Source organism: Bipolaris maydis (genome assembly GCF_028858645.1).
Source record: "Bipolaris maydis strain C4 unplaced genomic scaffold PSV08scaffold_16, whole genome shotgun sequence".
NCBI lineage: Eukaryota > Fungi > Ascomycota > Dothideomycetes > Pleosporales > Pleosporaceae > Bipolaris > Bipolaris maydis.
In genome coordinates this window covers 230170-258118 of record NW_027093872.1, presented here as the reverse complement: position 1 = coordinate 258118, position 27949 = coordinate 230170, and the positions used below count along the sequence as shown (strand labels likewise).

General features: G+C 50.9%; 13 protein-coding genes across 13 annotated transcripts; 7 read left to right on the top strand and 6 right to left on the bottom strand.

The window, feature by feature from the left end:
* Positions 1-413: 413 nt before the first annotated feature.
* On the top strand, positions 414-2316 carry PSV08DRAFT_334916 (HAD-like domain-containing protein). The gene has a single exon (XM_014223445.2). The coding sequence runs from the start codon at positions 525-527 to the stop codon at positions 2022-2024; it is 1500 nt and encodes a 499-aa protein (XP_014078920.1). The 5' UTR covers positions 414-524; the 3' UTR covers positions 2025-2316.
* Positions 2317-2389: 73 nt separating this feature from the next.
* On the bottom strand, positions 2390-3930 carry PSV08DRAFT_405363 (uncharacterized protein; the record flags this gene model as incomplete). The annotated part of the gene is made up of 3 exons (XM_066093717.1): positions 2390-2863; positions 3001-3772; positions 3866-3930. 3 exons carry the CDS (start codon positions 3928-3930, stop codon positions 2390-2392), a joined length of 1311 nt encoding a protein of 436 aa, XP_065948063.1.
* An 827-nt stretch (positions 3931-4757) lies between these two features.
* PSV08DRAFT_334911 (40S ribosomal protein eS28) lies at positions 4758-5467 on the bottom strand. Its single transcript, XM_014223444.2, has 3 exons — positions 5321-5467; positions 5126-5209; positions 4758-5052 (listed from the first exon to the last, which is right to left on the bottom strand). The coding sequence occupies exons 1-3, from the start codon at positions 5379-5381 to the stop codon at positions 4991-4993; spliced, it is 207 nt and encodes a 68-aa protein (XP_014078919.1). The 5' UTR covers positions 5382-5467; the 3' UTR covers positions 4758-4990.
* A 519-nt stretch (positions 5468-5986) lies between these two features.
* Positions 5987-7032, bottom strand: PSV08DRAFT_251821 (polysaccharide lyase; the record flags this gene model as incomplete). Its single annotated transcript, XM_014223443.1, has 3 exons — positions 5987-6250; positions 6312-6571; positions 6630-7032. The coding sequence occupies 3 exons, from the start codon at positions 7030-7032 to the stop codon at positions 5987-5989; spliced, it is 927 nt and encodes a 308-aa protein (XP_014078918.1).
* Positions 7033-7696: 664 nt separating this feature from the next.
* On the bottom strand, positions 7697-9184 carry PSV08DRAFT_334898 (uncharacterized protein). Its single transcript, XM_014223442.1, has 3 exons — positions 8792-9184; positions 8378-8727; positions 7697-8327 (listed from the first exon to the last, which is right to left on the bottom strand). The coding sequence occupies exons 1-3, from the start codon at positions 9033-9035 to the stop codon at positions 7905-7907; spliced, it is 1017 nt and encodes a 338-aa protein (XP_014078917.1). The 5' UTR covers positions 9036-9184; the 3' UTR covers positions 7697-7904.
* Positions 9185-10027: 843 nt separating this feature from the next.
* PSV08DRAFT_210412 (FAD dependent oxidoreductase) lies at positions 10028-11742 on the bottom strand. The gene is made up of 2 exons (XM_014223441.2): positions 11440-11742; positions 10028-11329 (listed from the first exon to the last, which is right to left on the bottom strand). The coding sequence occupies exons 1-2, from the start codon at positions 11602-11604 to the stop codon at positions 10160-10162; spliced, it is 1335 nt and encodes a 444-aa protein (XP_014078916.1). The 5' UTR covers positions 11605-11742; the 3' UTR covers positions 10028-10159.
* Positions 11743-11919: 177 nt separating this feature from the next.
* On the top strand, positions 11920-13449 carry PSV08DRAFT_334884 (S-adenosyl-L-methionine-dependent methyltransferase). The gene has a single exon (XM_014223440.1). The coding sequence runs from the start codon at positions 11937-11939 to the stop codon at positions 13038-13040; it is 1104 nt and encodes a 367-aa protein (XP_014078915.1). The 5' UTR covers positions 11920-11936; the 3' UTR covers positions 13041-13449.
* Positions 13450-15132: 1683 nt separating this feature from the next.
* PSV08DRAFT_381727 (uncharacterized protein) lies at positions 15133-17219 on the top strand. The gene is made up of 2 exons (XM_014223438.2): positions 15133-15917; positions 15972-17219. The coding sequence occupies exons 1-2, from the start codon at positions 15511-15513 to the stop codon at positions 16771-16773; spliced, it is 1209 nt and encodes a 402-aa protein (XP_014078913.1). The 5' UTR covers positions 15133-15510; the 3' UTR covers positions 16774-17219.
* Positions 16597-17269, bottom strand: PSV08DRAFT_334868 (uncharacterized protein). Its single transcript, XM_014223437.2, has one exon. The coding sequence runs from the start codon at positions 17249-17251 to the stop codon at positions 16907-16909; it is 345 nt and encodes a 114-aa protein (XP_014078912.1). The 5' UTR covers positions 17252-17269; the 3' UTR covers positions 16597-16906.
* Positions 17270-18415: 1146 nt separating this feature from the next.
* PSV08DRAFT_231127 (uncharacterized protein) lies at positions 18416-20380 on the top strand (the record flags this gene model as incomplete). Its single annotated transcript, XM_014223436.2, has 2 exons — positions 18416-19633; positions 19699-20380. The coding sequence occupies 2 exons, from the start codon at positions 18416-18418 to the stop codon at positions 20365-20367; spliced, it is 1887 nt and encodes a 628-aa protein (XP_014078911.1). The 3' UTR covers positions 20368-20380.
* Positions 20381-22274: 1894 nt separating this feature from the next.
* On the top strand, positions 22275-24396 carry PSV08DRAFT_374533 (cytochrome P450; the record flags this gene model as incomplete). Its single annotated transcript, XM_066093290.1, has 8 exons — positions 22275-22520; positions 22574-22690; positions 22764-22854; positions 22911-22979; positions 23055-23299; positions 23393-23636; positions 23686-24065; positions 24226-24396. The coding sequence occupies 8 exons, from the start codon at positions 22275-22277 to the stop codon at positions 24394-24396; spliced, it is 1563 nt and encodes a 520-aa protein (XP_065948062.1).
* Positions 24397-26290: 1894 nt separating this feature from the next.
* On the top strand, positions 26291-27342 carry PSV08DRAFT_356322 (uncharacterized protein; the record flags this gene model as incomplete). Its single annotated transcript, XM_014223431.1, has 3 exons — positions 26291-26417; positions 26482-27153; positions 27209-27342. The coding sequence occupies 3 exons, from the start codon at positions 26291-26293 to the stop codon at positions 27340-27342; spliced, it is 933 nt and encodes a 310-aa protein (XP_014078906.1).
* Positions 27229-27913, top strand: PSV08DRAFT_334849 (uncharacterized protein). The gene has a single exon (XM_066092752.1). The coding sequence runs from the start codon at positions 27421-27423 to the stop codon at positions 27658-27660; it is 240 nt and encodes a 79-aa protein (XP_065948061.1). The 5' UTR covers positions 27229-27420; the 3' UTR covers positions 27661-27913.
* The last annotated feature ends 36 nt before the right edge of the window (positions 27914-27949 follow it).

Here is a 27949-nt window from a genome sequence, read left to right as displayed (position 1 = left end):
GCTAAGCTTTCGCGGCATAGGCGAGACGTATACAGCCATGTCTCCAGGTGTTGTGGCGACTCACATGTCGCCATCCCTATCAGTCCCCAGTTTTCGGCTTTATCCCGGCGGTGACGGTATCCAGTTCTCATTCTCTGGTCTGGCAAACTCGTCCCCTAGCGCTCTTCTGCACGGCCGTACCTGAGCCATGATGATGTCGACCTGTGGGTACAGAGATACTTGTTGAACCCATTGAATGCTAGCTGGTCCTTGGTCTGTCGGCCTAACTCGGGATAGCCAAGGCCTGTCTCCAAACTTTCCACTCGATACTGGCAAATGACGAGGGCATATGGCGTCCATCACCCATCCGACCTGACAGCTGAGATGATGATATATAGCCCCTCCCCCAGGACCCTGATGTCAACTATCCACCATCACCTCCTCTCCACAACTTCACTCACTTTCACATATAGTTTCTGTGAAGTTTCAATCCATCTTTTCAAACTTGATATACATATCCCTTTTACATCATCACCATCATCAACATGTCTCCCGCAGCTTTTGACGAGAAGGAGCTGGCTGAGACTCCCCTCACCCAGACAAAGTCCAACACCAACAATGCTCGCTCGGGCTCCCTTGCTGTTGGAAGCAGCGAGCTTCCCATCCCTGGCGATGCTCACGATGACGGCACCGCCAACGCCATCGAGGTCCCAGCAACCCGCAGCGCCATTGCTGACACCACCAACTACATGCACAATCTTTCCCTCTCGCCTTCCATGAAGGAGAGGAGAGGATCCCGAAACTCCTTCGGTACCTCACTGCCCATCCCCCGCTCAAAGAGGCAGTCAAGGTTGTCTTCCGTACACTACCCAGATGGCCACGGTGCTGCCAAGCGCCCCGGCATGCCCGCCATCCAGCCATCTCGTGATATCATCGCTGCTCAGCTTCAAGACTTGGCTAGTGAGAAGGTTCACGCTGCCAAGGACATGGCTTTCGTCTTCGACATCGATGGTGTCCTTGTCCACGGTGACCGTCTCATTCCCGAGGGTCAGCGCGTCCTCGAGATCTTGAACGGAGACAACCAGCTCGGCATCAAGATTCCACACATCTTCCTCACCAACGGTTCCGGTAAGCCTGAGCAGGCTCGTGTCGACCAACTGTCCAAGATCCTCCACAACCCCATCTCCACCGAGCAGTTCATCCAGTCACACACTCCCATGCGTGCTTTGGCCGAGTACTACAAGACCGTCCTTGTTGTCGGTGGTGAGGGCTACAAGTGCCGTGAGGTTGCTGAGCAGTATGGCTTTGAGGACATTGTCGTCCCCAACGACATCGTTGCCTGGGACCCCACCATTGCCCCTTACCGTGTCTTCACTGAGGAGGAGCGCAAGACTTCCCGCCCCCGCGACTTCAGCAAGACCAACATCGAGGCTATCATGGTCTTCTCTGACAGCCGTGACTACGCCACCGACATCCAAATCATCATGGACCTCCTCCAGTCCGAGAACGGTCGCCTGGGCACCAGGGCCAAGGACCCCGTCTCCCAGCGCATCCCCATCTACTTCTCCCAGGGTGACATGCTCTGCCCCACCGAGCACCCCTTCCCCCGCATGTCCCAGGGTGCCTTCCGCATTGGTCTCGAGGCCATGTACAAGTCGCTCACTGGTGTTGAGCTCGAGCGTGTCGTCTACGGTAAGCCCGAGTTGGCTACCTACAAGTACGCCGACGAGGTCATTGCCAGCTGGATGGAGACGATCCACAACGAGGAGAAGCTGCCTTCTCACATCTACATGATTGGTGACAACCCAGCCTCCGACATCATCGGTGGTAACATGTACGGCTGGAACACTTGCTTGGTCCGCACTGGTGTCTTCCAGGGCGGCGACAACGACGAGAACAACCCCGCCTCGTTCGGTGTCTTCAAGAACGTTCTCGAGGCTGTCCAGACTGCCATGAAGAAGGAGCTTGGCGAGGACTTCCAGTTCAAGTTTGATGAGAAGATCAACCCTGTTATGCAGGAGGGTGGTGTCTCTGCTATTGCCTAGAGTACTCTGACTCTCTTGCTTTCAGCAACAACCTTGATGTGACGAAAAGGTTTTCCTTTATTGCATTTCTACGGCGTTTTGTTTTCTTCCTTTTTTTCCCTTTGATGGTCGATATATCCTTTGCATAGCGCGCATCGCTTGCATTATAGATTAACGAAGCTTCTTTTTCTTTTTTTCCCTTCTTTGGCTGAATACACGAGATAAAAGTCTCCTTTGGGGCTCTTGTTATCTTATTAGTTTATCAATAGATCTCATGAATTTTAAGGAAAAAGCTTCTTTTTTTTTCAAACTACACATCTCGCTCTCTCTACTTGTTGTTGTTCTGACTTCACGTGACATGCACATATTCACTTTGCCTTACTTACCTACTCTTCATCCTCGTCGTCAAACCCAACCAGCCCCCGTTTCAACCTCACCGTATTAACCTCACCATCAGCCTCCCACACAGCTCTACATTCGTACCTCCCATCCAACCTCACCCAGACATCCCACATTAAATACCGTGCGAGTACCCTACTCTGATACAACGCAAACTTGGCCTCCCTCCCCCCACCATCCCCTTCATCTCCATCTCCATCTTCCAACCCAAATCCCACAACTCCGCGCAGTGCCGCGTCCACACTACTCCCTTGTCGCTGCTGCTGTTCCTCATCATCATCACCTGACCTAACACCGTCTGGCGTGAAAACATGCCACATCACCTCTCCCGCCGCCACCACGGGCGTCGCCCCGCACGCAGGCGCGCCATACTCATCATACCACTGTCCCAGCGCGTTAAACCTGCTTCGGACATATAAGCTCCATTGGAGCGAGAAGCCGTGGTTGCGGTAGCATCCTGCCTAATTTACACACACCCCTTCCTGGTTAGTAAAATATTTAAAATACATACTATGTAGAGATGATGATTGATTGGATATTCCGGGAGCCCAGGGAAAGAAGGGAGGAAGTGGGCGAAAGGGGGGTGGGGGACACTTACGATTACGGAATTCTGGTGTCGTCGGATAAGCAGGGTGGTTCCGCCCTTGCGGCCCTCGACTTCGCGCTTGTATGTGAATTCTTGAACGGAGGGGTTGAGAAAGGCGGTTATGCAGGCAGTGTTTGTGTGGCTGAGGATTGTGGCGGTGGCGTCGCAGAGGCGTGGGTGGGCGGCTTGTAGGAGAGGGTCTTGCGTGGTGAAGTAGCGTGCGAGGTCGATGACGTGCATGGTTCGGGGGGAGGAGGTGGTTGAGGAGGGGAAGATGCTGGAGCGTGGGAGGAAACAGGTAAGCATTATGGAGTCGCTGAGGTCGCCATTGGGAGAGGTGAAGTAGGTATTTTTGAGCATGGAGAGTTTTTCGTCGAGGTCGGTTTCTTCTTGGTTGGGGCGGTTGGTTGGCGGGAGGGGGATGAGGGATGTGATGGTCGATGTGAGGCGCGACAAGGCACTGCCGTCTTTTTGGGAACTAGATACTCCATTCTGTTGCCCGGGGTTCTTGAAGGACGCGTTGAAGGTGTTGGTGATGCGGTAGGCGTCTACTTCGGCCCATTCTTCGTCAGAAGGGTCCCATATAGAACCGCCTGCGAACGGAGATGGGTTGTGTGGAGTCGCCAGTTTGGTGGCTGTCAGATGGCGAATGGAGAATGATGCGGAATATCCAGAAAGCGTCGCTTGTAGGTTGATTTGGAAGGCAACGGGTTGGTCAAGGTAAGCCGTGGAAGATGCGGAGTTGCTAACCGTGTCTGATACTGAGACTGAAACGTGGGTGTTACTTGAAGCTGGGCACTATGCGTTATAATCTCCATGTGAATCTGGTCGTATTTATGGGAGCCTTGAGGATCAGTTTGTAGTTTGAGCCACTCACTCATTGATCGTTTGCGTGACAAACAAGCGCAATGCCAAACACGTCATGTTCCTCCAGACGGACATGTTTACTGCCGTAAGTGAGAACATTGTAATAGTTAAATACAAGGAAACCTGGGCATGCCCATAGAGCCTTCTATGGTTAGCGATATGGTGGTTTGTCTCCTGACATTTTGAAAACACCGGATATAGTTATGTACGACATGGACTTAGAGTTTTGGAAATATTCAGATCTGAATTGGTCTTGCAGGGCTTTTCAGGACGTGGACAGCGATGTTATTCAAACTAGGCCCGAGAACTAGACTAATTAAGTAAAGTCGTGGTTGAATTGGAGTGTGTACAGGGTTGAAGATACAGGTGTACCAACGCGTTGCGTATTTGAGTGGTTCTACAAAGATACTACACAAGCTTTCTATAATCTTATAGTTGCGCGCCGCTTGAAGGTAGATCTTTTGTGGTGACGAGAAAATAGAAGAAAATAATAGTATGAAAGGTGAAGAGGGAAAACGCGAGGTCAAGGTCTCATCAAGGCTGAACTTAGCCTCGATTAGGAGGAAACACTTTGGACTGTTAGAAAAGCCAAGGCATAGTGCTAAGACATGAATCATTGCATATAGCCTAAATTCAAACCCCACAATACACGAGACCAATGGAGTGTGATGCGGCTTGTTAAATATTTGGAATGTTGACGGAAAGTAGAAAAGGTAGGCTGCGAGCGAAGGAGGAGCGTTGTGTGAACGGATCTAATCTGCTAATCGAGTAGTACTCTTAGCAAGAGGCACTGAACGTGATGATGACATTGCCTAGACATTTTTCAGATTCCCTGCACATCTTGAACTCTGGCATTAGACTCAGAGACAGCCACAAAGCGTCACAACCTATCCAAGGCACTTGAGGAGTTGGTAGTTTTCGATTCATTCAGGAAAAGGCCAGACTCTTTGATATCAGTCGTGATCGCATCTCCCACATATCTGCCATATGCTCCGTAGCCGCTGCAAGAACAACTACGCCATCATTTTGTCCATCCTCGTCAAGTCCGTATAGATGCCCATAGCTTTCGCAAAGAACTCCGGTAACCGAATGAAATGCCGCTTCCCTCTCTTTTTTCCCCAGAGAGTTGATGCGCTTATCGCAGACGCCTGGCCTCACGTTCGGACTCGAGCAGGCAGAGAATGTCGTTCTCGCGGACTAAGATGTTGGAGTCAGCTACGGCCAGAGGGGAGGGGCGGCGAAAGAGAAGCGGGCAGGAAGAGATCCTTACCTGGGCCCTTGACGTTACGGATGATGGAACGGGTCTGGTCGTCCATGAACTCGACACGGCACTGGGTGACACCACCACGGGAACCTATAAGAGACCGTCGTCAGCCTTCAATTCCCTCTATCTCTCGCACGTTTCTTGCGGCGCGTATGTCGCATGCGGGCCTCTGTGCAGCAAATTTCGGCAAATTTCGCGTACCGGTTCGGCCAAGGACACGGGTGACCTTGACGAGCTTGACGGGAGCCTTAGCTGAATCCATTATGTGCGGTTGTATGTGTTTTTGACGGGAGTCGGTCGGTCGGTGTGCGGAAGAGCTGGGTTGGGCGTCGGGATGGAGTTGTCGCTGGCTAGAGGCTCAGAGCGATCGTGGGCTGGCAAAATCTAAGCGAAGGCTAGAGCAACCGGGGTTGGCGCACGGCCCACTTGACTACCATTCGATGGCGGACCTTTACCTCTACACCCAATCACTCGCATCAGGGGTTTGCGCATTTTCTTGCTAAACAGAATATAGTAAAAAACTCGTGATTTTATGAACAATCAATCAACTGTTTTGAGGTTGTTACTGCGGATATCGTATCCTGCACCCTCACAACTGTGCCAAGACTAGTGGGAAAGAACACACCAACGCTTACTTACTTGATACATTCTTTATTCCTAGCTAACATGTATCTATGAAAACACTTACAGTCGGTATTATTCACATGTTTCAAGATCTTGGAGTTTGTATCATATAATGAAATCCATTCTGCGCCAGCATGATAGCGCCCAGGTCGTCAACTAAGCAAGATGTCAATCATTTGATTACATGGTCATTCTATTAGTTCATATCATATATAAGTCATTGAAATTTTTCTCCTTCCAACATTACGCTGCGCCGGTACCATCCTTCCAGTAAGTACCAAGCCACTCATACGGCTCCTCCGGTACATACTGGTTCAAGATCTTTCCCTCAAACTCAGTAATATGGTCGCGCGTCAGATTATACAGCGCATATTTCTCATCGGGCCCAGTTCCAACAGTATAAGGAACTGTTTGGACATTGTTTCCAATCTCCTTGTCGACGTACCGGTCAACATCTACGACCTGGGAATCCTTGATGCGGTATTCGTCACCGTAGTTGGGGTTGATCTACCGTCGTTTGTGAGTTTTGAGTTTATCAAATAAATGGAATTGAAGTGTCTCGACTTACTATACCCATCCTTGTACCCTTTACAGCAATGACGTTCTGGATGGTGACATTGCGCTTTGCCTGGTTGAGGCAGTTTCCGCAGGATTGATAGAAGGTACCAAAGTTCTCGGCGTAGAAGCCCGTGATGTTGAATTTGCCTCCTAACGAGTTGTCCTGGAAGATCTTGTCGGTTGCGTTGCGTGCGCCTCCGCCGATGACGCGGAGTTGGGTGTTCAGGCCCTTGGACGTGAGTGCGTCCTCACATACATCCTCCCACCATACTGTTGCACGACAAGTCAGTGGTTTGTTCAATACTCAAAATGAAACGAACTGTCTTACCATTCTCTACCCAGGCATCTCCAAGAGCATGAATACCTTCGCTCTGGTGTTTACCAATAATCACATTCCGGATTGTAGCTCCAGGAAGTAAGTTGAAGACAGCATCCGCGTCGGTTCCTTCTGCCTGCTCACTGCAGCTACCTTCAACACGCTCGTATCGCTTCATTTGCCCATCGAAGACCTGGCCAGCAGCAATGTACATAGCCTCTTGGAGCACAACAGTCTCAGTCGGGATGGGAAACTTTGTGACTGGAAAAGGGAATTTTGGGGGAGGTCGTGCTCCAAGATCACCCTGTGTCGAGTCTGCGCTACCTTGGGCTCCATCGCCATTCTGGCGCGGTATCACTGCTGCCGTGGACAGTGCAGGTAGAAGGGGGAGAATGACTGAGGTAGAGAACTTCATATTGAAGACTGTATCTGAAGTGGAATATCAACCAGACTCTTGAGACTGCTATTTTGGCTTCTAAATGGAGCTTCAGTAGTGCAAACAAAGAGGTATTCCACAATTAACAGAGCACATCCAGCCTTTATACCTCACCCGCCACGCCAACATGCCCAGCAAGTAGTCTCTCGATCACCTCCATCACGCACACTTCTCCACGCGCAACCCCGTATTCTAAACCCATCCCAAACCCTTTTAGGTATACTATGTAGGCGCAAGCAGGCTCTAGCTTCCCCCACAACTTGCTCCCCAGAACGCCACAAACTGCGTTCCCCAAGCCAACCGGAAGAAGTTACGTCCCACGTCTTTTGTTTCCATGAATAAAAGGTGCCAGCGTAATGTCAGTGAGAGTACTTGGCATGCGGTTTACCCGAGCATAGCAGTGTAGCCTAAGGCCGTGAGGTGCATTGCCAAGGCGATGCCACGCAGTAGTACACCCGGTGGTGATTTTCTCCACGAATCATACGGGTACTTGGCGGCTTTGTTTCCCCAACCTCGAGGTATCTGTGCTCCTCGTATATTCTGGATCGTCATTCCCGGGGTAAAAGTGGATTCGTGCTCTAGGGTTTGCTCATTGCTATGTGTTGTGGTTGTGTTGTGGATTTGAGAGTTCATGTACGTAAGTAGTAGTAGTACTATGATTGGAATTCCAAAACTTGAAATCCTAACTAGGGGAAAATCATGTTCTATGGGTTGCGGGTGGAGTAATGTGTAGATAAACAGTCGCAAACGGCCCGTAGTCTTGGACCCTAAATCGTAGTACCGTCTTGGGACCGTATGGCAAATACTCGGCCATTGTACATCTGCATATTGCAATAGACCATAACGCACTCTTATTCCCACTGGTCAGCCATTTCCTTTACAGCCTTCTCCAAACTATCCCACCCGGATCCCTTGACTCGTTTCAGCAACTCCTCTGCTCTCTGATTCGGAACCTTCATCTTGTCTTCGCCCAATCCCTTGATATTTTCTGGGAACTCCCTCTCGGGATACTGCTTACGCCAAATGTTCATTATCTTGTTGTAGCTCCACGGCTCTGCGAATGCAAAAATGCGTTCGGAGAGTACGTCGCTGTAGATCAATGCAGCTACATGTAGCAGCGCGCAGTCGACGGTATGAACATACCATTGTGGGACGGCAAAGGTGGTGAATGCTTCAAGATTCGTACTCGTCCAAGCGAAGTGAGCCCACTGGATGGTAGATGGTTTGCCTTGGCGTTCGGGGAGGAGAAGGGCGCCGAAGTTCACATTTGGTAGCTGTTACAGTTAGTATTGTATATAAAACGATATCTGGGATTACGACTGACAATGGAATTCAAGACAAAGCTTGGTTTGTTCTCTTCCATCCACTTTACTATGGCCTTTTCCGTCTCTGTCTTCATGGCCGCATAGCCCAGCAATCCTGATCCATTTCCCTGCTCTCTGACACGTCTTAGTGCCTCTTCGTTGAAGGTACCCTCGTCGATTGAGAACTCTACATCGGGTTGAGGGAAGGTCGCGGCGATCGATGATGAGGTAAAGACGAAGCGCTTGACCGAAGGAGTTTTCGCGCAAGCCTTGAGGGCATTGAGAGCGCCTTTTACCGCGATGGGAATAGCCACGTTGATGTCCGAACTCTCACTAATAGGTGCTGCGACATGGATGAAGCCGTCAATACCTGGTAGTAGAGTAAGCCTAGCTGCCATCTTTGCCAAATTAGGTGTTGTAAGACTTCAACATACCTTGCATGAAATTGTCATAGCAACCTTCGATAGTCATATCCGGTACGTTAACCAGCTCCAGCTTTGCATTTTTGTACTTTTCACTAAAATAGTCGGCCAAGTATTGGTGCTTCTCAGCATTTCTCACTGCGCCACGAACGTTGTATCCCCTCTGTAGCAATTGATCGGTGATATGGCTTCCGATCAGACCATTGACGCCCGTCACAAAGACAGTAGTCCCAGATTCGAGCGCAAGAGTAAGCATAGTGAAGCAAGAGCTGTCAAGTATGATTAGGAGGCGGGATCCTCAAGGTATGCAGGAAAGGAGTATGAGCAGAAGTGAGCAATGGTTTTTCGACAAGAAAACTTGGATTCTGTTGCCAGATCAGAGAGGAGTTTATCGGATGAGGTATTTAAAACCAAATACTTGCAAGATGAGAGATTAAGTACTTTTGTGGAGAGTGTCAAGGTCGCCAGCCACTAACCGTATTTGGAAAGGCGTGTTCGCCTGCATGCTGAAGGATGGCTTGCTTACGGATAGGGTTCAGCATCACACCTCGGTTTTATCCTATTAGCGAGCATTGGCGCTGATATTTTCTTGGAATAAATCTGAACAGCAGTAGTTCGGCTTGGATCTCTTGTGACGTAGAGCATGTAGCTCCGAATGAAAAGAGACTGCGTTCTCGTTGGAAGAGGAGTCATGATAAGTGAAATGTAGCAATTTATCATGAAAAGAGTTTGTGCTACAATACGTGTGATCAAGTGATGTTTTCATATTGGAGCTGTTTAATTCTGCATAACTTTGCAGGAGGATAAGATCACCCGACCGTTCTGACATTTCGACGTGATTGATAAGGGGCATGATTCGTCATAAAGATATTGAAGCAAAAAATATAGAGATGTTGAATTTGATTATTCTGTCTAATTCGAGGCTAATCCTCGCACTTCCATGTGGATGCCTGAGAGATGTAGGACTTTGCTGCGTCTGATGATGTGTTTTCAGGCGCCCCGGAAAAGGACGTAGTAACGAGTTGATTAGCCAGGGTCTTGACTGTGTCTTGGCCAAGTATGCGGAGCAAACGTAAAGTCATGAAGGCTGTGAACTTCAGTTAGAGGAGTAAACTTTTGTTCTCTCCGAGAGAAACCGCTTCCGTGGGAGATTGAGCACCTTGGTGCTCCACAAGTTTTGACTTCGAACCTGATACAGAAACAAAGTAATCCTGCATTTCCTTGTTTCGAACAATTTGGGCATTTCATAGAGGTATAAGCAAGAATGAACTCTTGGGAGGCAGCAGGTCATGCGCGCATAATATTGATATTTTACAATCAAAAACAAAACGGCGCATGCGGCTTTCTGTATGTAATCTTATATAATTGGGATAATCACATTTACAGCTTTCCTCTGCTCTTCTCCATCTCCTCTTGTAGCACCAATCCAACAGGACCACCACGGCTTCCATCACCCGGCCACTGATCCTCAGGAATGCGTTCAGCGGGCCAATCCCAAAGTCCCTTGAAGTCCTCGGGTGTTCGACCTTGCAGACATTCTACAATGCTGTCACCAATGACGGGCAGAAACTTGAAGCCATGGCCTGAACCACCCGTGGCGACAAACAGACCGCTATACTTGGGATGGTACGATATCAAAAAGTCACCGTTCCTTGTGTCCGTATACCAGCAAATCTTCGATTTGGTAAACGGCCGTGAGGGCGTAGCAATCGAGGGATGTATTGCCCTGAGGAAGTCACGACATTGGCGTTGCCCTTCTACCGGAACAGCTTGTGTAGGATCATCGACACCTGTGTAGGGCAGAGAAACCGTGATTGTTTCATTCGGGTCGTCTGACTCGGGATGCGAAATGGTCGTCGGATTGACGTAGCCATGACCGTGGCGTGCCACCTTGAGCAACCTCTTAGAGGGCGGAATCATGAAAAGCCCATGTGAGAGATTCAAGAGAGTTGGCCTGTTGGCCATCTTCGCTTCCTCTTCCTCAGATATTGGCATATAGCATATGGCCTGTCCGGTCGCTTTGCAGATGCCTCGTAGATCTATTAGCGACGCTGTCCATGCGCCTGCTGCCAGTATTGTCAAGTCGGCCTTCAGCTCACTCGAATCGTTCAACCGGACGCCAGACACAGTGCTGGTCTTATAGTTGATCAGCAACTTCTTCACTGGTTTGGTGACAAACTTGACTCGATTCAAACTCTCGACCTTTTCCCGCAACCAAATCATAGCCCCCTCAGCATCAGCCCAGCCAGAGCTCCAGTTGACGTATCCTGTGGATCCGTTGCCCCATGGAGCATTGCCCTCAAGACCACATGCTCTTTGTATTTCTTCTGCGGAGTTGAGGACTTCGACCTTATCTGTTCCTATTGCCCGGACATTTGCCAACGAATCTGGCACGTACTGTTGTTCCGGCCCCCAGGCAGTCACACACAGTCCGACTTCATGGTAGTGTTCGGTCGCAAAATCGGTTCGCCAGCGGTTCTGCGCAATAGTTGCTAGGCGGGTGTAGCGCGCGGCGGCATAGTCGGGGCGTATGATGCGCGAGGTGTCAATCTATTTGTGCTTGTCTGAGCGTTTGGTCTTTGTGGTAATGACATTATGCGACAACCGGAACAGCTTGCTCGGCAGGGTGCATAAGTGCCATGTTGAATTGCTGTACTTACGCTCGAGCCGTCAGGTGTAGGAAAGGGCTGTCGGTCTACAACAGTGATTGAAGTATCTTTGTACTGAGGGTTTCGAGATAGAGAGTAAGCAGTTGAAAGGCCAAATGCGCCGCTTCCGACGATTAGAATGGATGAAGGTATACTGGAGACTGTAGAGGGAGCCATTGCGCACAGTTTGAAAGAGAACTATATGCAAAACAAAACAAAAACAAAAAAAAGCATGAAGCAGAGAGGTACAAGGAAATACTAGACTCACAGACTTGAAAAATCCCGACCAACAGCCGCTGGTAGGCCGATATCGTCGACTGATTAACGGCAGGTATCGGTAATGTATGGGCCGACCCTGATGGCTTGCAGGGCGCTTTGACACTAGACTACTCCCGACCGATTGGATCGCGCGTCAAAAGATTTGAGGCTCCAAGCCAACATTTGCTGGCCTCAGCAATTGAAAACCAACCACACTCGCCACGCACTTGATCGATAAACATTGGCGCGCCATGGCGAAGCTGCCTAAGCCTCCCAAGTCGTTTCCTATAAAATCTACTATACCGACGAAGCCTGCCGCGCCACTGCCCCGGCGAATTCCCCGAACGCAGCCGACGGCTGAGCATCTGCTACGAGTACCCGAGAACCAGACGCCCGAACAAGCAGCTAAGAGAGTATGGGCGGCACGACCAAAGCTATCTGATCTCCAGCGGCTGTCGGACGAGGAGTTGAGGTCGGCGCAGCACCAGGCCAAGCTGCGACAATGGAGGCAATGGCCCATGTTCGGCATTGGTCTGATCGCATTCGGGATGGGCACATACGCAACAATGCTCTGGACATCGCTGACTCATGAGGCCGACTTGAAAGACCTGCCGGTGGATCTTTCTGATCGGTTTGACAAGGAGGCTGAGGGGTACGACGAGAAAGTGGATACATCGGAGATGCTCCTCTTCCTAACTCGGAAGCGCAAGAAGCTCACAGCCATGGCAAAGGGACATGTGTTGGAGGTGGCCGTGGGCACAGGCAGGAACATACCCTATTACAAGACGAAGCAATGCGCGACGGTAACGCTGCTGGACTCGAGTGGGCCTATGCTGGAGGTTGCCAGGCGGAAATGGAACGACACGCACAAGGAGTACTTTAGCCGCGTCTTTTTTAAGCATCAGTCAGCCATTGATCCAATAACGCCTCCGTATGGCGCGCAAGATGGATACGACACGGTGTTGCAGACGATGGGGTTATGTTCGACGCCGGAGCCCGTCAAGCTACTGCAGAACCTAGAAGCGTCGACTAATGAGGATGGGCAGATACTGCTTCTGGAGCATGGAAAGTCGCATTACGAGTGGCTCAACAAGATGCTAGATAAGACGGCCCCCACACATGCCGATGAGCATGGCTGCTGGTGGAACAAGGACATTGGCAAGATTGTCGAGGAGAGCGGCTTGGAGGTTGTCGAGATGAAGCGCTATAACTTTGGCACGACGTGGTGGCTCCAGTTGAAGCCGAGGAAAGGCATACGGCAGAAGCGGACTACGGCAGGTTCAGGTGAGCAGCCGGCCACTGCGCAGGCCGGGCCGGCAGTCGAACACAAGCCATGGTGGTGGTTGTGGAGTTGAATACATAACCGTCCGTCTCGTCATCTCCACCCCGCATTATCGAGAGTGGAGACCTGGCACGACTATCAGACACAAGGCATGCAATGCTCAGTCTGGACTACTCGACGGCTACGTACAGCTGCGCATACGTAGCCCCAGGGGGGCGCTGGGTCGGGCAGGCCAGGCAAGGCCAGGCAGCTTTTGTTTTTGCCCAAGGTGACGCAAGGCTTGGGCATGGCTGAGATGAAGGAGGGGCACGACCGGATGCGGTAATTCCAGGATGGCGAGCGAGAATCGTCACTTGGGAGGACCCAAGAGCAGGTGAAGCGAGATCTGCGGTTGGGATCATGGGCAATGCACAAACGATCGCGTCACCATCACTACTTTGCAAGCGCACGGCGGCTCATCCAAACTTTGATATGTTTTACCATGAGGCCAGGCCATGTGCTTTCGCGTGCTTTGGGCGTGGGCGGGAGGCCCGTTGAGCAGGCAGGGCAAGGAGATGAAGCTGCGTGCTCGATCACACAACAGCCCTCTGACTCGACGTGTTGGCTTGTGGAAAGAAGCAAACAGACATGCGTCTTCACCGTCTTTCACGACTTGCCAACTGCCTTATCCAGCCTGCACTTCGTCTGGGGAAGAAGGATAGTGCATCCGCAAAACTGTGTGCCCGCAGCCCAAGTGCGGCGCCAAACCTTCCAGTTCCCCACAAAAGGTGACGCTGAGCTGCGCATGCAGGCCAGGCTTGGCGGGCTGCGGCTAGCCGGATGGGGCAAGGATGTCTGCATAGCCCATGTCGCATCATCCGAAGTCATGGCAACTCGCGTGCGCAATGTTTGGGGCACTTTCACCATGGCCCCCCCCCCCTCAGTGCGGGCATTGCGTGCGACAGAGGCGCCACGATGCCCATTGCTGGACGCAGGCACGCTCACGCGGGATGTTGGCAGCTCGTACGAAGCGGTGGGCGTCCTTGACTCGCCGTGGGTGGCAGCAACGCTCCTCGGTGCCGGCAGCGCCTCTCCGTTCACATGTCGACGTTGCCGAGGACTGGCCGCATGGCCACAGCGAAAAGTTCCGTCAAAGAAAAATTCGCGAAAAAAGTGTGCTCACCGCCCTGGGGCATCCCGGCTCCATCGTTGAGGCTAAATCCACTTTTGCAGCTAGACGAAACCTCTGGACAGGGATGCTCGCACGCTGGAACTGGATGATATGCACGCAGCATCAGATCATGGAAAAGCGTCCAACCAGCCGCGACGTGGCCGTTGCAAGGCCTGGAGAATGGCATCAATTGAGGCGGTCAGCTGGCGGGACAGCTGTGACGACCCGCCCGTGTGCAGGCAGAGGGATGCCAATGCCAATGGAGGGGCGGATGAGGGACGTCAACCACGGCGAGATTGACACCCGTCGCGGAGGTTTATCGGCTACGACGCATTCCCACAAGCATGGTTTAGCAAGGCCCACTTATCTCGTGCCCGGCGCCAGATGTTAACAGATCCAAGCTTGACACAACAAGAGGGGCAAGCCGTCAATGGCAACCGTGGGATTGGCCGAGCCCACGCCTTGTGCACAAGGCGTGAGAGCAGCCAGCCGGTGAAGGCAGGCCTGGAGGGGCGGCTACTTACTCTACCTTGGCCGGCTGCTGGAGACGACCATGTACAAGTACGTTGCCGCGTGGTACATGCGGGCGGCCACGGCATCTTGATAGGAGCGTAACGCTCTAGCCCCTGGCCAACAAAGCAAAAACGGGCTCTAAAAGTAGTATGCTGTCATAACCAGCCTGAGCATTACTGGACTGGGTACATTCACCCTACCAGCAGCGCACGGTCTCGTGCCGGAGCCTAGTCGCTCGCTCCTTCTTCACCCAGTTGCTCCACCACGCCTCCGACCTTTCCCTCGCAACCTCCCCTCTTCCCACCACCCCTCGAACTCCATCAGGGACCATTGTCCATTGTGCTGCCTGCGTCTCGCCCCTTGCCTCTTTCTCTAGTTCTTTGCTTGCTGTGCTGTTGCGGCGACACTTTGCTGTGCTGTTGCAACCCTCTCGTTGCCGTCTTCCTACTTAAGAGGCAAACCCATTTGCCATCGCTGCCTTGCCTATTTGCTGCCTTCAGGAGGCAACTTGCGTAGCTGCGACGACACGAGTGCCACCCTCAGCATTCACCCACTCTCTACCTCTGCCTACACCACCACACCCACCGACGACCATCCCTCCTCTTCCTGCCCACAGTAATCAGGCGCCCTCCTCGACGCCATCCCTGCAGTGCAGAACAAAGTTGCATATTTCGGCGGCAGCGCTTGGTGGCATAGGCTGTAGTGCATTCCTACCGGACCAATCCACATCCCTGAGCCTTCTCGCAGTCACCAAACACTTGTGGCTGCACACCCATTACCAGCCTTAATAATATATCTTTCTCCCTGCAAAGGCTACCCTTTGTCTTCTTCTCTTATCTTACCGCTTGCGCAACTGCTGCGACCGAGTCGCTGCGACAAGATGCCCTACAACACCCGCCGCAAGTCCCTGTCGCTGCCCTCACTCGGCATCCAGCTCCCAGGAGCGCCCCGAACGGTGCGCTCACCGCCTTCGACAAGCGACGGCCAGCACGCCGCAAAGAAACAGAAACGCTCGCATTCGGGCTCTCTCTCGTCCTCGCTTGCATCACCACCACGCCCATCGGCGCTGCGTATCGACGAGCACCGACCCAAAAGCTCAGGCCGCGTCGCCGACACCCCGCCACCGTCACCAGGCGGCGAGTCTGGCATCGCCAAGATCGACACCCAAGGTATTGATGACGAGATTGTTGTCGGTGTTATCGAGCAGCTCGAAAAGACAGGCAACCGACCCCATTTACTCAAGGAGCTTGCCCTTGTTCTGTCGCCCATCATCCCCATTGTCGAGAGGTACGTACCCAACCTTGGCGCGTGTTCATAATTACTTATGCTGATGTGCGCTAGCTCTGCCAACCCAGCAGCCATCATCTCGTCACGATTAGCCACATACCTCAAGCGCAACTGGACCGCGTTATCGAGATGTCCCCTCGACAAGAAGCTGGTGGGCACCCACCCAAAGCGTGTCTACTACTTCCTGTCCACACGCCCACACCAACCGATTCCTGCTGATGGGGGTAATGCCCCAATCGCACCGCGCATCGTGACGCCGTCACTTTCGTCTGCCACATCGGAAGAAGAAGAGGACATGGACGCAAGATCACGAGATCGCATGTCGCCCTCTCCAGAACTCGACCTCTCCGACTACGACAGCAACGCTAGCGACCCCTTTTCCAACCAAACCCATCCTCCTACAACCGCCAACATTTCACACAACCGCCGCGCCCAATCTCCCCCGTTAGAAAAGGACGAGCGCGAGTTCACCCAGACTGCCTCGTTTCTTCAACAACGCCGGATGAGCCAAGAAGCGGAGCGTGCACGATCTGCCAGCGCATCTGCTGAGCCCGCACAAAGCAGCGATGTGAAGATGGAGGAAATCGCCGCCTCGGTCGAGGAGACGGTTGAAAGCGCCGCCCGCAAAGACTCCGAAGCGGCGGCCACTCTCTTTGGTCAAATGGATCAGGTTGTGAGCTACAATTCTGCACTCTCGCCCAGCAGCCCTGCACTCCGGCCTACGCTCCATATCGACATGCCGCCACCATCGCTCAAGCGTAAAGAGATAAAACTCGAGTTTGACGATGACTGGGTCATGAGGAGCCCGGAACTGATTGATCTGGACGAGCTTGACGATCTTTTTGGTGGTTACTAAACCATCAGCCCCAATCTGCGCTTTTTCCGGCACACGATGTTTACGATTCTCTTGGGACATGTTCTCTCATCTACTTTCGACTATATTCATTGTATTCTCACCTCATTATCGTCTTCTTTTCTTTTATGCTCTTTTACAGCGTATGTCCTAGAAGGATTCGTTTTGCCGCTCGCGCTGCATTCATTATGCACTCTAGGGATGTTGGGATATCGCATGGAGTTCTTGAGATGTGGGAGTCTAGGAAGGAATTCTGTACGATAAGTGTAGAGTGTGTTTGTTGCGACGGGCGCTGAGGCGCCTGGCTGATGCGCTGGACTGTTACTTGGCGTGGGAATTTGTGGAGCAAAGGGGTGCGGGCAAACATGTGGCACTGTTGCCACCTGCCCCGCGCGACGAGCAAATGGGTGGGAATGGAAAGGAGCAGGACCGCTATATAAAAGCTCTTGAAATTGGAAAAACAGTTAATATGCTTCAACATTTGGAACGTTTTGCCAGAGCGGCGGTCACGGGTGTTTGCTTATTTGCTTGTGACTGTATGTACGTACGTACGGGATTGTTGTCGCCAAAGCTTGGGGAGGGGGCCGGACTCCCTTACTATCCACGTACCGCTTGCTCACCGCCCGACTTGTATGATTTCTGCACCTAAGACTACAGTACACCTGGCATTGGTCTAATGCAGAACAGAGTGGAAAAATCGGGCCCTCACCGGCAGGTCTACCTGTGCCCAATGCGTGCCTCGATCTGACCCAGACAGTCCTAGTCTCAGAGGGGAAGGGAGCTTATGATTGGCAACGCCTGGTGGACAAGTTGCGGTCGAGGACGATGTGCTGGAGACCGCCTCACTTTCCACCAACAGTACACTACACCGAGGGGCGAACGCTGTACAAGCAAATTCTCTGCATACCCGTCGACGGTTTTTCTGAAAAGCTCAGGACAATTCTCCATCTTGTGCAATCGCCTGTTCGCAGAAAAAGAGGCTGGGTAAGCGAGTCCAATGACTTGGGCACCCCAGCCTACAGCAAAGCTTTGAAGCCGGCGCCCAACCTCACGGAGGAAACAACTGTGCGCTGTGCGCGCCGCGACACGTCCGCTCTACCATCTTTCTTTTCCCTTATCGACTCTCCCCAAGCCCCTTCAAATCCGCGCCTCCTTTGTGCCCTGCGTCAAAGTGCTTGTTGCGGGCTCCCAGGGCTTGCTGAGGTTCCTGACTGTCTCGCTTACTTTGCGCCGGACCAGTCTTCGCACTTGGTGACGGAAACAACTGGCCTGAGCATTCACCACACAGCCCTCCGGTCGCATCGTTCAAGCCTGGGTGGCTAAAGGTGAAACACATTTCTTCATAGACTCTTCACGTGGCATACGCGAATTGGACCCTTTGGATACGGACAACCACACTGCTGCTGCTGTCCCGCAGAAAGCCAACACAGCACCCTCGATCATCGACGCCCGGCCATACAAAACCACGATCAGCCGCGTTGCCTGTCAGCAAATCACGCCGCAGACACAAAAGACTTCGCCATATTAACATAATCATCTCTCCCTGGACCAGGCCTTCGTCTAATTTTCCCCGAAAACAACTACCTTTTTTTCAACTCCATATTTACAGAGGACTCGTAACCTAAGGAACAAAATGTCGGTGGCCATGTCACGAGCCAGAAGCAGAAGTCGGGCGCCAAGCACCAGAGCGCCCCTGAACTCATCACCAATTGTTGTGGATATCCCACGAAGCGGCGCAAAGTCGCCCCTCATTGTCGATGTGCCCGCCACCCCGAGAGCAAGAAGTAGGAGCAGAGGCAGGGTTGAGCCGGCAGTGGATGCGCCGGGATTGAGTGGCGGCAGAGGAATGTTCAAGAGGCTGATTGTTGCTTGTGACGGCACTTGGCTAAACTCGGACGACGGAACCAAGAATGGCACACTCTCCATCCCAAGCAACATCACCCGGATCTCAAGAGCTATCAAAGCAGTCAGCCAAGATGGAATCCAGCAAATTGTAAACTACCAACAAGGTCTCGGCACCGAAGGCGGAAAGATTTCTCGTCTTGTTGGAGGCAGCACAGGCAAAGGTCTTGCTGAAGATGTTCGAGAAGCCTACTCGTTTCTTGCAAATAACTATCACCCAGGAGACGAAATTTTCCTACTCGGATTTTCCAGAGGCGCCTTCACCGCACGCAGCATTGGTGGGCTGATTGGAGAAATCGGTCTCCTCACCAAAAAAGGCTTGAACACGTTACCAGAAGTTTATGAAGACGTCCAAAACCGAAGGAACGAGGACTACCGACCAAAACACGAGGACATTCCATTCCCACGGAAACCAAGCGCCGGTGATCCACGATATGCGGAAGAGCTGGAGCGCCGAGGCCTGACCAGACTCGACATTCCGATCAAATGCATTGCCGTGTGGGATACAGTTGGAAGCCTTGGAATACCCAGAATTGGCATATTACAGCGTGCAGGCCTGCAGTCGAAGCAATCAAGAGCAACCACGTTTTACGACACCAAACTTTCCAATTGCGTGGAAAATGCATTCCAGGCTCTTGCTCTGGACGAGACTCGATCATCATTTGCACCTGCTATCTGGGAAAAGCCCGAGGGCAACCGCACGACGCTCCGCCAAGTGTGGTTTCCAGGTGCGCACGCAAACGTAGGAGGCGGTTATGACGATATGCAGATTGCCAATATTAGTCTTGCGTGGATGATGAGCCAGCTGGAGCCATTTTTGGATATGCGAGGTGAATATTTATTTGAACAAGACGACCTCAATGAGAAGTACTACAAGAAAGAAGAGGGCGCCATCCGGCCATGGAGTTTTGGTAAAATCTACAGCGAGCTCAAGGGGGCTTTTGCACTAGGTGGAAGTTCTGTAGGTTTTTTGTTTTCCACTTTTTTTGTTGTTTTTGGGAAGTTTGGGCTGACAAATACTGAAAGCAACGCAAACCTGGACAATACACTGCAGTCGACCCGTATACGGGTCGGGCAACAGACCGACCGCTACGGCAGACGAATGAGTACATTCATCCCTCGGTCCGCACGCGGTTCCGCCTAGAAGGCCCTGGAGTGCAAGACCGGGGCTTGTACGAAGCGCGGGCACTGACAGACAGCTACAAGTTGGTGGTTGACTACGGTTCGAACAACTCGCGCGCCGGTGACGCCGAAGTTTTCTGGAAGATCAAGTGGAGAGACGCCAACGCAGTCAAAGTGCTGCCGGAAGCACCATTGTGGCGGCTGGAGCGGGAGCTCGCACGGCGGGATCCGGCAACATACGACTATGTGAAGAAGCCGCCAGCGACGAGCTCGACCAAGAGCAAGCGACGAGCGCCACGGCCAATGTCTGCTGATTTTTCAAACTCCAAAGTAGGTGGATTGGGCAGTCCTGTCTCGCCCCGAAAGAGTCGTAGAGAAACTTTCTCACCAAGATCCACGTTTCCAGTTGACGACAAGCCCCCAGCGCGGAGGAGCAGTACGAAGATGGACCGAGCGCGGAGTCGCAGCCGCGCGAGGAGTGTTGAATTTGCCAGCGATCGCGAAACGGATATCCGAGAAAGTATGCCACATCGTCGGGAGAAGGACAAGGCGTGGTGGGAAGGCAAGCGGTGAGGCTGTGTTTGAGAAGAAGCGAAATGATACTATTGCCGACTTCTTTTAAGAAGGGAAAAAAAAGAAAATGCTTTTTTTTAGTATGTAGATATGCGAAGGGGGGTTGGATATAAGCGGTATACCCTTTATTTAGGTTTTTCTTTTTAGATAATGACACTTTTTTTTTATAAAAGATTTAGGTCGGTAGTATATATTTAGTAGTACACAAATATTCAAGGTTGACGTATTATTTACATGGGTTCGTGCATCGCTTTTGTTACCAAGACCTATACTAAAATATACACTCTGTGCTAATACTACTCTCACAACAATTTTTGTGAGACTGACTTATAAAGAAGTGAATAAAAGAATTCCGTAAAGGAAGGGGGGGGGATGTTATGGTCCCTCCCCTATATCTCCTGCAAGAAGCAGACTGATCTCATTAGGGTTGTCCGGCGAGGAACTAGGCAAGCTTAAAGGGTAGTGAGGGATGTGAGGAAATTTCTAAAAAAAAAAAAAAAAAATAATGGAAGTAGTTATTGTTTAACTTCCTCTCGCTGTAGTTGTAAGTTTCACATGTTTCACCTTTTTTTTCATAGATTTCGTCCTAACTTTTCGTGGTTCAAAAGTTCATAGTGCATATACATGTACATTTCCCTTTTTTTTTTTTAAAAAAAAAAAAACTCTAACAGAAATCCCGATGAAAAAATAGCGCGGATGAATGCAGTCAGCAAGCTCCTATGTACATATCTTCGTCCGAAACCTCCGGACCAAGACTAACTAGCAAAGCTATACAGCCTATATGTGACACTTTTTTTTCTGTTTTAGTAGTTATAGGTGCGTTAACAACCAAAAAAAGGGTACTGTGTGAATCTCTTTCTTGTTCGGTTACTTGAAACGTGTTTACATACCCGCAGTCCCACCAACAAGTCTAAACATGACTCTTTTTCTGCATAAGGAACAGCCTTTCTGGCCAAGTTGGTGGTGGTGGGGATTTCTTCCTGGTATATATTTTTTTCTTTGGGGGGTTACGTGTTTAGATTTTTGAGCAAGAAGGCATGCGGAAATGCAGTGGGACATTTTAGCGATGGTTGGGAAATGTCAATTGCAAAGGGATTTTTGCATGTGGATATTGTTGAGAATGATGAGGCTGAGACCGTTAGGAGGCTCAACGGAAGCTAAACGATATGCGGTATAGTAGCTCTTATTTCCTTTCACCTCCCCCACTCCCCCCCTCCCCCTTCCGCGCTTACTAGTGGTCCGTGTTGTCATGTTCCGAATCTCTCATGAGATGACAGGAGACGACAGCATGGATCGAATTTTTCTAACACTATCCCAGTGCCCCCCGCCATCATGTTATTCCTTTTTGATCGCCGCTCTTTTTGTCCCTTCAGTCCACTATCACGGGCTCCACTTCGATTTATTCGGCGTCTTTGTTTGATACTGCTGCTTACTTGTGACATGGCCCACATACAAGATTTTAGTCTTTCTACCATTGTAGTGGAGGGATGCGTGGATTAGTGACAATGTACCCGGGTAGACAAAGTTACATCCGTCAAATCTTTTTTGCAATAGAGAAGGCTTGTTGTGTCTAATTACCTCTACTTCTTGATAAATCATACAAGAAGGGAGGAGTGAGGCTTTCCATTAACGTTTAGAGGTAGCGCCATGTTATCTGTCTTATCTTGTCTGATCCTGTAGTAGCCAAGAAAAAACACCCTTGTTGGTAGGGGTCACATGGTGAGCATTTACGCTTGCATGACTCCACATACATATATGTATTATATATTGGAGAATCAGAACCAGAAGAGGTCCATAAACATCCGCTTAGTAACCTTTTGGCGATATACTTATAGGAAGAAGGAGATCAAGTGTGCCATTATCATCAACGACAGAACAATTTGTTTGTACATTGACGGGGACCAACCATGGGTCGGGTGCAGAGTTTTATTAAACCCACCCACAATCTTCGCTATGATGCTTCGTTTGCTTCTATTGCTACAGCAGCGGTGGCATGCTTTCTGGGCGTTCTCTATTTCTTTATCGTTGATCAACGCGTGGCTACGAATGCGACTTGGTACGCTCTCACTGAGGATGCGTTGAAAAATCCATTCAAGGCGAGAGAACAGTGGGCTGTGAGCGCGAAAGAGATTCTTTATGGGGGATTGGAAAAAGTAAGAAAAAGTGTGAATTGGCAAGTGATACATCTGCTGACGGGTTGTCATAGATCAAAGGTGCTATTGCAGTCATTTCTTCTACGGGGCCTTTGGTTTTTCTGCCAAACTCGTTTGCTGATGAAATACGGAATATGAAGGAGCTTCAATTTGGAAGTTATTTGATACAAGTGCGTCAAGTTTGATGGAAGCTATCTTGTCGTTGGATGTCGCTGACTATGTCACTTGCGACAGGACGCGTAGGGCCACTATCAGGGGTTAACCCCGTTCTTAGTGGTCGATCAACACGACGTTACTCATGAAGTTGTCCGCCGTAATCTTACCCGATCTTTGGGTATGCATGCCCTGCAAGCTTTAAATGATGTACAGTGTACTCACTCACATCTCCAGATAGCATCACTGAAGACATGAACGCCGAAGTCGAAGCCGTTCTCATGGACATGCTAGGCAATGTTGAGGGCATACGCTGCCATTCTTTCATAGTTACTACATAAATTAACAAGACTTTCCCTCTATAAGACTGGAAAAAGATAGATCTAAAACCCTTCGTCCACCGTTTAGTCGCCCGCGTCTCTTCCTGCGTTTTCCTTGCCCCAGAACTCTTGGAGAATGCTGAATGGATCGACATAGCCGTAGCCTATCCTGAGAACTCCATGAGGGCAATCTATCAACTACGCAGCTTACATCCAATCTCCCGACCCATTGCCCAATGGTGGATGCCCGCCCTCCGTGTATGCAGGCAGCAAGCTGCAAAGTCACGCGAAATTATCAATCCACTCGTCCAGAAACGGCTGCAGAGGAAAGCCAATGGCGAGATTACTGGAAAAGCTGCTGATACAATCAGCTGAATCGACGACAAAGCCAGGGCGAAGAAAACAAATATTGATTTTGCAGAGCTACAGCTATTCCTCTCGTTCGCGGCTGTGCATATTACGACGGAAATGATATCCGGGCTAATGTGTGACCTTATCGAGAATGAGCACTGGATGCCACAAATCAGGGAAGAGACAGTGTCGACTCTCTCGAAACACGGCTGGAAAAACACGTTGCTGGCTTCGATGAAGATACTCGATAGCGCGATGAAAGAATCGCAGCGCTTAAATAAGCTGATTGATCGTAAGTCCCAGACCTCCAACTTGAACTATTTACACCTAGCATTTATTAGTCGGAATGCGACGCGTAGTTCTATCCAACACAACCCTATCTAACGGCACCGTCATCCCCAAAGGCTACAAAACTCGCCGTCGAAACCCGCTTCTCGGACCCGACTCTCTGCCCAACAGCGAGCACTTTGAAGCAGATCGGTTTCTCAAGCTGCGCGATACTGACCAGAGTAAGTGGTATTTCGTGACGGGGTCACCCGAACACCTAGGATTTGGATACGGAAAGCATACTTGCCCCGGCCGCTTTTTCGCCAGCAATGAGATCAAGATTATCATATGCTACTTGCTCGTCAAATACGATTGGAAGTTTGCCGAGGAAGAAAGACTGCCGACTCTTTTTGCTGGAGCGGAGTATATTTTTAATGATAAACAAAAGGTTGAGGTGAAGAGCAGGTGGGAAGAGATTGATCTGGGTTGCCTTTGGGTTGTATAACAGCGTAGTATTAGAAGGTAGAGAAAAATGTTAGGGAGTGCAGTTCATAACGTTTGATGACTAGCTGCAGCGTGCTTAGAATCGTCCCAAGGCTTTGTCGTCTGGATAGATGGGCAATGATGCGGTTCGGGGGGTCCTTGGATTTAGTGCAGTGCAGGAGGAAGTGGGCGACAACCTGCCGTCTCTCTCCACAACTGCTGCGGGGAATGGTAACGGTCGGGCCATGTCGATGGAAGAGGAAGTCGTTGAGGTCTATCTTCTCGGTTGGCAGATGCACTAAGTAGCACCGCGCCCTCCCTTTTGCTGAGCTGCAGCACTTTCTTGGTGGGCGTCAGCGTGTGCCTGTATATCGCGCAGCCTTTCCTGTCTTTACTTTCTGCTAGAGTCTTGTGCCGCTTCATGGGCGTTGTGCTAAGTGGGTACAGCTGCGAAGGCGGTGTGCAATGTCGATAGGGTGTCTGGCCTCATGTGTACAAACAGTGTCTCTTGTGTGAGTGGGCATACCGCTACCATCGGTGTGGATGCTAAGGCTTTTGTCTGTTGCGCATTCTGCGGCGTGGCGGTCTCAGGCCTTGTCTGCGTTGCCGGCGATTTAGGTATGTAGCCCTTGCTGCTACGGAGGCGTGATGAATGGCGTGATGTGCTCTTGCCTGTCTAAATTACGCATTTGCTTGCTCCTTAGTGCTTCATAGACTTTCTGCGAAGGACTCTTGTATGTGGGTTGTTATTTTCGCCACAATGAATCGAAGTTATAGTGGTGGCCTTGTGCATCATGAGGCTTGTTATTGAGATGAAGCAGGTGTCTTGGCATGTATAGGAGGAAGGTATCTACGCCACTGTAAATGCTATGTCGGCAAGCATATCTTGACTTTCAATCGACCCTAGTATATACTCGAGTAGACAAGTATATCTTCCACGGTGTCTGTAGGCTACAATACTGCTGTGGAGTTAAAGTGCCTGCAACTTTGTCTCATATGGAGGCTGTTCCGTTACAAAGCAATGTAGAGTACTGAGTATACTGTATGTCAGCTATATGAAGAGCTTATCTGAGATAGGTAAAGCGCGCTTTTCCGTATGATACAATATGTGAAAGATATCTATCTTGGTCACATTAACGTCTACTCTACTACGCTGCGCCTCAACGTCGCGTTTTAGTATATGTAAAGCATACTTGTAGAGCATTTCCATAAGGGGGCAGGGTGGGCCTAATGGTGGACTAAGCCCGATATGCTCAGGGGTCCCTAGTCGTGATCGCGGCCAACGGTTTCACCAGGTAGGGTGCATCTTCGCAAGCAAGCCACCTATGAGAGGGCAGCATGGGGAGATGATGATGTGGTGTGTGTGGTGATGCACCTTCAGCCGCACGAGTGTGGGAATACTACGTAGCTATGCAGCGTCCGAAATTGGAATAATCTAGCAACAAAAATAAAGAAAGATTTTCGTGCTGGGACAAGACGGCACAGGGGGGAAGGGGGGCTGGCCGCAACGCACTGGGCTGTCTTGAACGGCGCGAGCAGCAAGGGAGACGCATGCGCAAGATCGTCGCAATGGCCTTGACTGAAGTGGACGAAAAAAGGGTGTTGGCAAGAATGCAATACGAAAGTGCATGAGGAATGACCTCGGACAATAATTGGGATGCGGAGCCTGAATGTTATATTTAGCGTGTCCATGGCCCAGTAGCGCGGCGGGCGGCCCCCTTTGGCTTAGTTTGCCTCCGCCGCCCGCTTGCTGATGCTGCTCTGCTGCCACTGCGCGCAAAGACCAGCCAGGCCCGGCTCTCCTTTCATCAGCCTTGAATCATCCACAAACTCTCTTCCTTTCCCTCTCGCCGTCCCGCCTCACCCTCGTTCCCACCCCACACCTCCCGCGCCCTCTCCGTCAGGAATTCTACCCTTCGCCAGTCACTCGTTTCAGTGGACGAAGGAGTGCCCTCTTCACGGCTTGCGTAATCCCTTTTTACCCTGGCCTCGCACCTGCATCCGCCCTAGTTGTTGACACTACTCCCGCCCCCCCGAATACTTGCACTACCACCCACTCGGTCCTCGACAGCCTCTTGCCCGCCCCTCTGCGCCTTCACTCGCTCAATTTCTACGCGACCTCTCCGCGGCCCTTCGAAACTCGAGGAAGAAACAACATAATCACCTTTAGCTTTTGGCATTAATTTCTTGGCAAACATGAGACCAGCTCGGATTCTCGCGGCCGTTGTGGCCATGTCCTCAGTCACCCATGCTATTTCGGATGCTTTTGACAATATCCATGGCCTGGCTGACGTCAAGGAGGTGCTCTTTGGACGGCAAGACAGTATGTTTCTCTCAGACGAAATCAGTCCGTTTCCTTGCGTGATAACTAATGCCATGACCTGTAGATAACAACAACAACAACAACAACGACAACAACGACAACAAGTCGACGGATGCCCCAGCGAGCACACCAGCCCCCAAGCCCACGGGTGATAACAATAACAACAACAACAACAACAACAACAACAGCGACAACAACGACAACAAGACCAGCGACAACAATGACAACAAGAGCGGTGACAACAACGACAACAAGACCGCATCCGACTCCAAGGAGACCGGAACCCCCACAGGCAAAGCATCGGGCAGCAAGACAACCAAGAAGCCAACAAAGTCCACAACCTTTGATCCCCGACTCCCCGCCGGTGGTATCACCATGGTCACCCCAGACGCTCTTGCTGGTTCACAATACTACAAGGTCGGCGACTACATCACATTCGCTTGGAACTACACCTCCCTCTCCGTCACCCCCACAGCCATTGACGTCCTTGCCTCCTGCACCGCCAACCAAGCCACATATACCATCTCTGTCAACATGTCTTCCACCGAGACACAGGTGGTATGGAACACCAAGGAGACCCCAGAGGGCCAGGCACCCTTCTTGACCGAGAACTACCAGCTCCTCATCTACGACGCCAACTCGACTGTCACGGCACCACCGCGGGCTGGTTACTTGGGTGCTTTCAGCGGTTTCACCTTTGGCATGTACCTGCCCCAGCCATACACCTCCCTCCAGGGTAAGTCTTCTTCATTTCTTTTCTCTGATAAACTCCATGGACTAACAAAGTACAGATGGCTGGACCTGCCCCAACTGCAACGCCGCCCTGTCCAATCTCGAACGAATGACGCTCACAACCATGCTCTTCACCTGCGGAACAACAGTCGGCTCGCTAGTCTACTTCACATACCAATTTGGCCTGTGGTGATGAAACAATCCATTCTGGCTCGACTTCATCCCGATTTAGCCTCTCCTCCACACCCCCTTCCAGAGACGCTCAAACGCAATGACTCGATCCTTGGTCGCTTACGATAACGGCATTCCTTCTTTACGCTTCACTCCTGTCGATATATCTACGTGTATACTGTGCATTTTCACCACTCCTTTAGATTACTTGTTTTTAAAGAAAAAAATTGGCGGCATCTTCGTGGGTGTTGCAACGGCCGTTGGTCTCGGTTTATTGTTGTTTTTTGCCTCTCGACCGACTTGCACAAAGCAGACAATGGAGCAAAGGCAGACCCGCTAGCTACACTCCTTTAGTCTTTTTTTGGAGAGGGGAAGTAAAGTTTAGACTACTCAAGCATCCGGCGCTGCAAAGGAGTTTTTTTTAATTTAGGTTGTCATTTAGGAACGGAAAATGGGAAAGACAAGCTGAGGAGATGTTCTTGTAAACCTATGAACAATAGGATAATATCTTGCCGAGTAGCAAAGGCGCGGGGAGAGAACAGAGAGAGGAGAAAAGATGAATACAAAGTTTAGTGCCCTATTGGGACTGGCCCTTTTTCTTGTCCAAGTCTCATGATCCACCAACATCG

What these genes read in the sequence shown, in the direction of transcription:
- PSV08DRAFT_334916 (XM_014223445.2), top strand. Translation starts at nt 525, where the DNA reads ATGTCTCCCGCAGCTTTTGACGAGAAGGAGCTGGCTGAGACTCCCCTC.
- PSV08DRAFT_334911 (XM_014223444.2), bottom strand. Translation starts at nt 5,381, where the DNA reads ATGGATTCAGCTAAGGCTCCCGTCAAGCTCGTCAAGGTCACCCGTGTC. An exon ending in CCGTGTCCTTGGCCGAACCG is followed by an intron (nt 5,210 to 5,320) that starts GTACGCGAAATT and finishes GGTCTCTTATAG; the next exon opens with GTTCCCGTGGTGGTGTCACC. An exon ending in CCGTAACGTCAAGGGCCCAG is followed by an intron (nt 5,053 to 5,125) that starts GTAAGGATCTCT and finishes CCAACATCTTAG; the next exon opens with TCCGCGAGAACGACATTCTC.
- PSV08DRAFT_334898 (XM_014223442.1), bottom strand. Translation starts at nt 9,035, where the DNA reads ATGCTTACTCTTGCGCTCGAATCTGGGACTACTGTCTTTGTGACGGGC. An exon ending in CTATGACAATTTCATGCAAG is followed by an intron (nt 8,728 to 8,791) that starts GTATGTTGAAGT and finishes CTCTACTACCAG; the next exon opens with GTATTGACGGCTTCATCCAT. An exon ending in GCTTTGTCTTGAATTCCATT is followed by an intron (nt 8,328 to 8,377) that starts GTCAGTCGTAAT and finishes TAACTGTAACAG; the next exon opens with CTACCAAATGTGAACTTCGG.
- PSV08DRAFT_210412 (XM_014223441.2), bottom strand. Translation starts at nt 11,604, where the DNA reads ATGGCTCCCTCTACAGTCTCCAGTATACCTTCATCCATTCTAATCGTC. An exon ending in CTACACCTGACGGCTCGAGC is followed by an intron (nt 11,330 to 11,439) that starts GTAAGTACAGCA and finishes AAGCACAAATAG; the next exon opens with ATTGACACCTCGCGCATCAT.
- PSV08DRAFT_334884 (XM_014223440.1), top strand. Translation starts at nt 11,937, where the DNA reads ATGGCGAAGCTGCCTAAGCCTCCCAAGTCGTTTCCTATAAAATCTACT.
- PSV08DRAFT_381727 (XM_014223438.2), top strand. Translation starts at nt 15,511, where the DNA reads ATGCCCTACAACACCCGCCGCAAGTCCCTGTCGCTGCCCTCACTCGGC. An exon ending in ATCATCCCCATTGTCGAGAG is followed by an intron (nt 15,918 to 15,971) that starts GTACGTACCCAA and finishes GATGTGCGCTAG; the next exon opens with CTCTGCCAACCCAGCAGCCA.
- PSV08DRAFT_334868 (XM_014223437.2), bottom strand. Translation starts at nt 17,251, where the DNA reads ATGTTGAAGCATATTAACTGTTTTTCCAATTTCAAGAGCTTTTATATA.
- PSV08DRAFT_334849 (XM_066092752.1), top strand. Translation starts at nt 27,421, where the DNA reads ATGACTCGATCCTTGGTCGCTTACGATAACGGCATTCCTTCTTTACGC.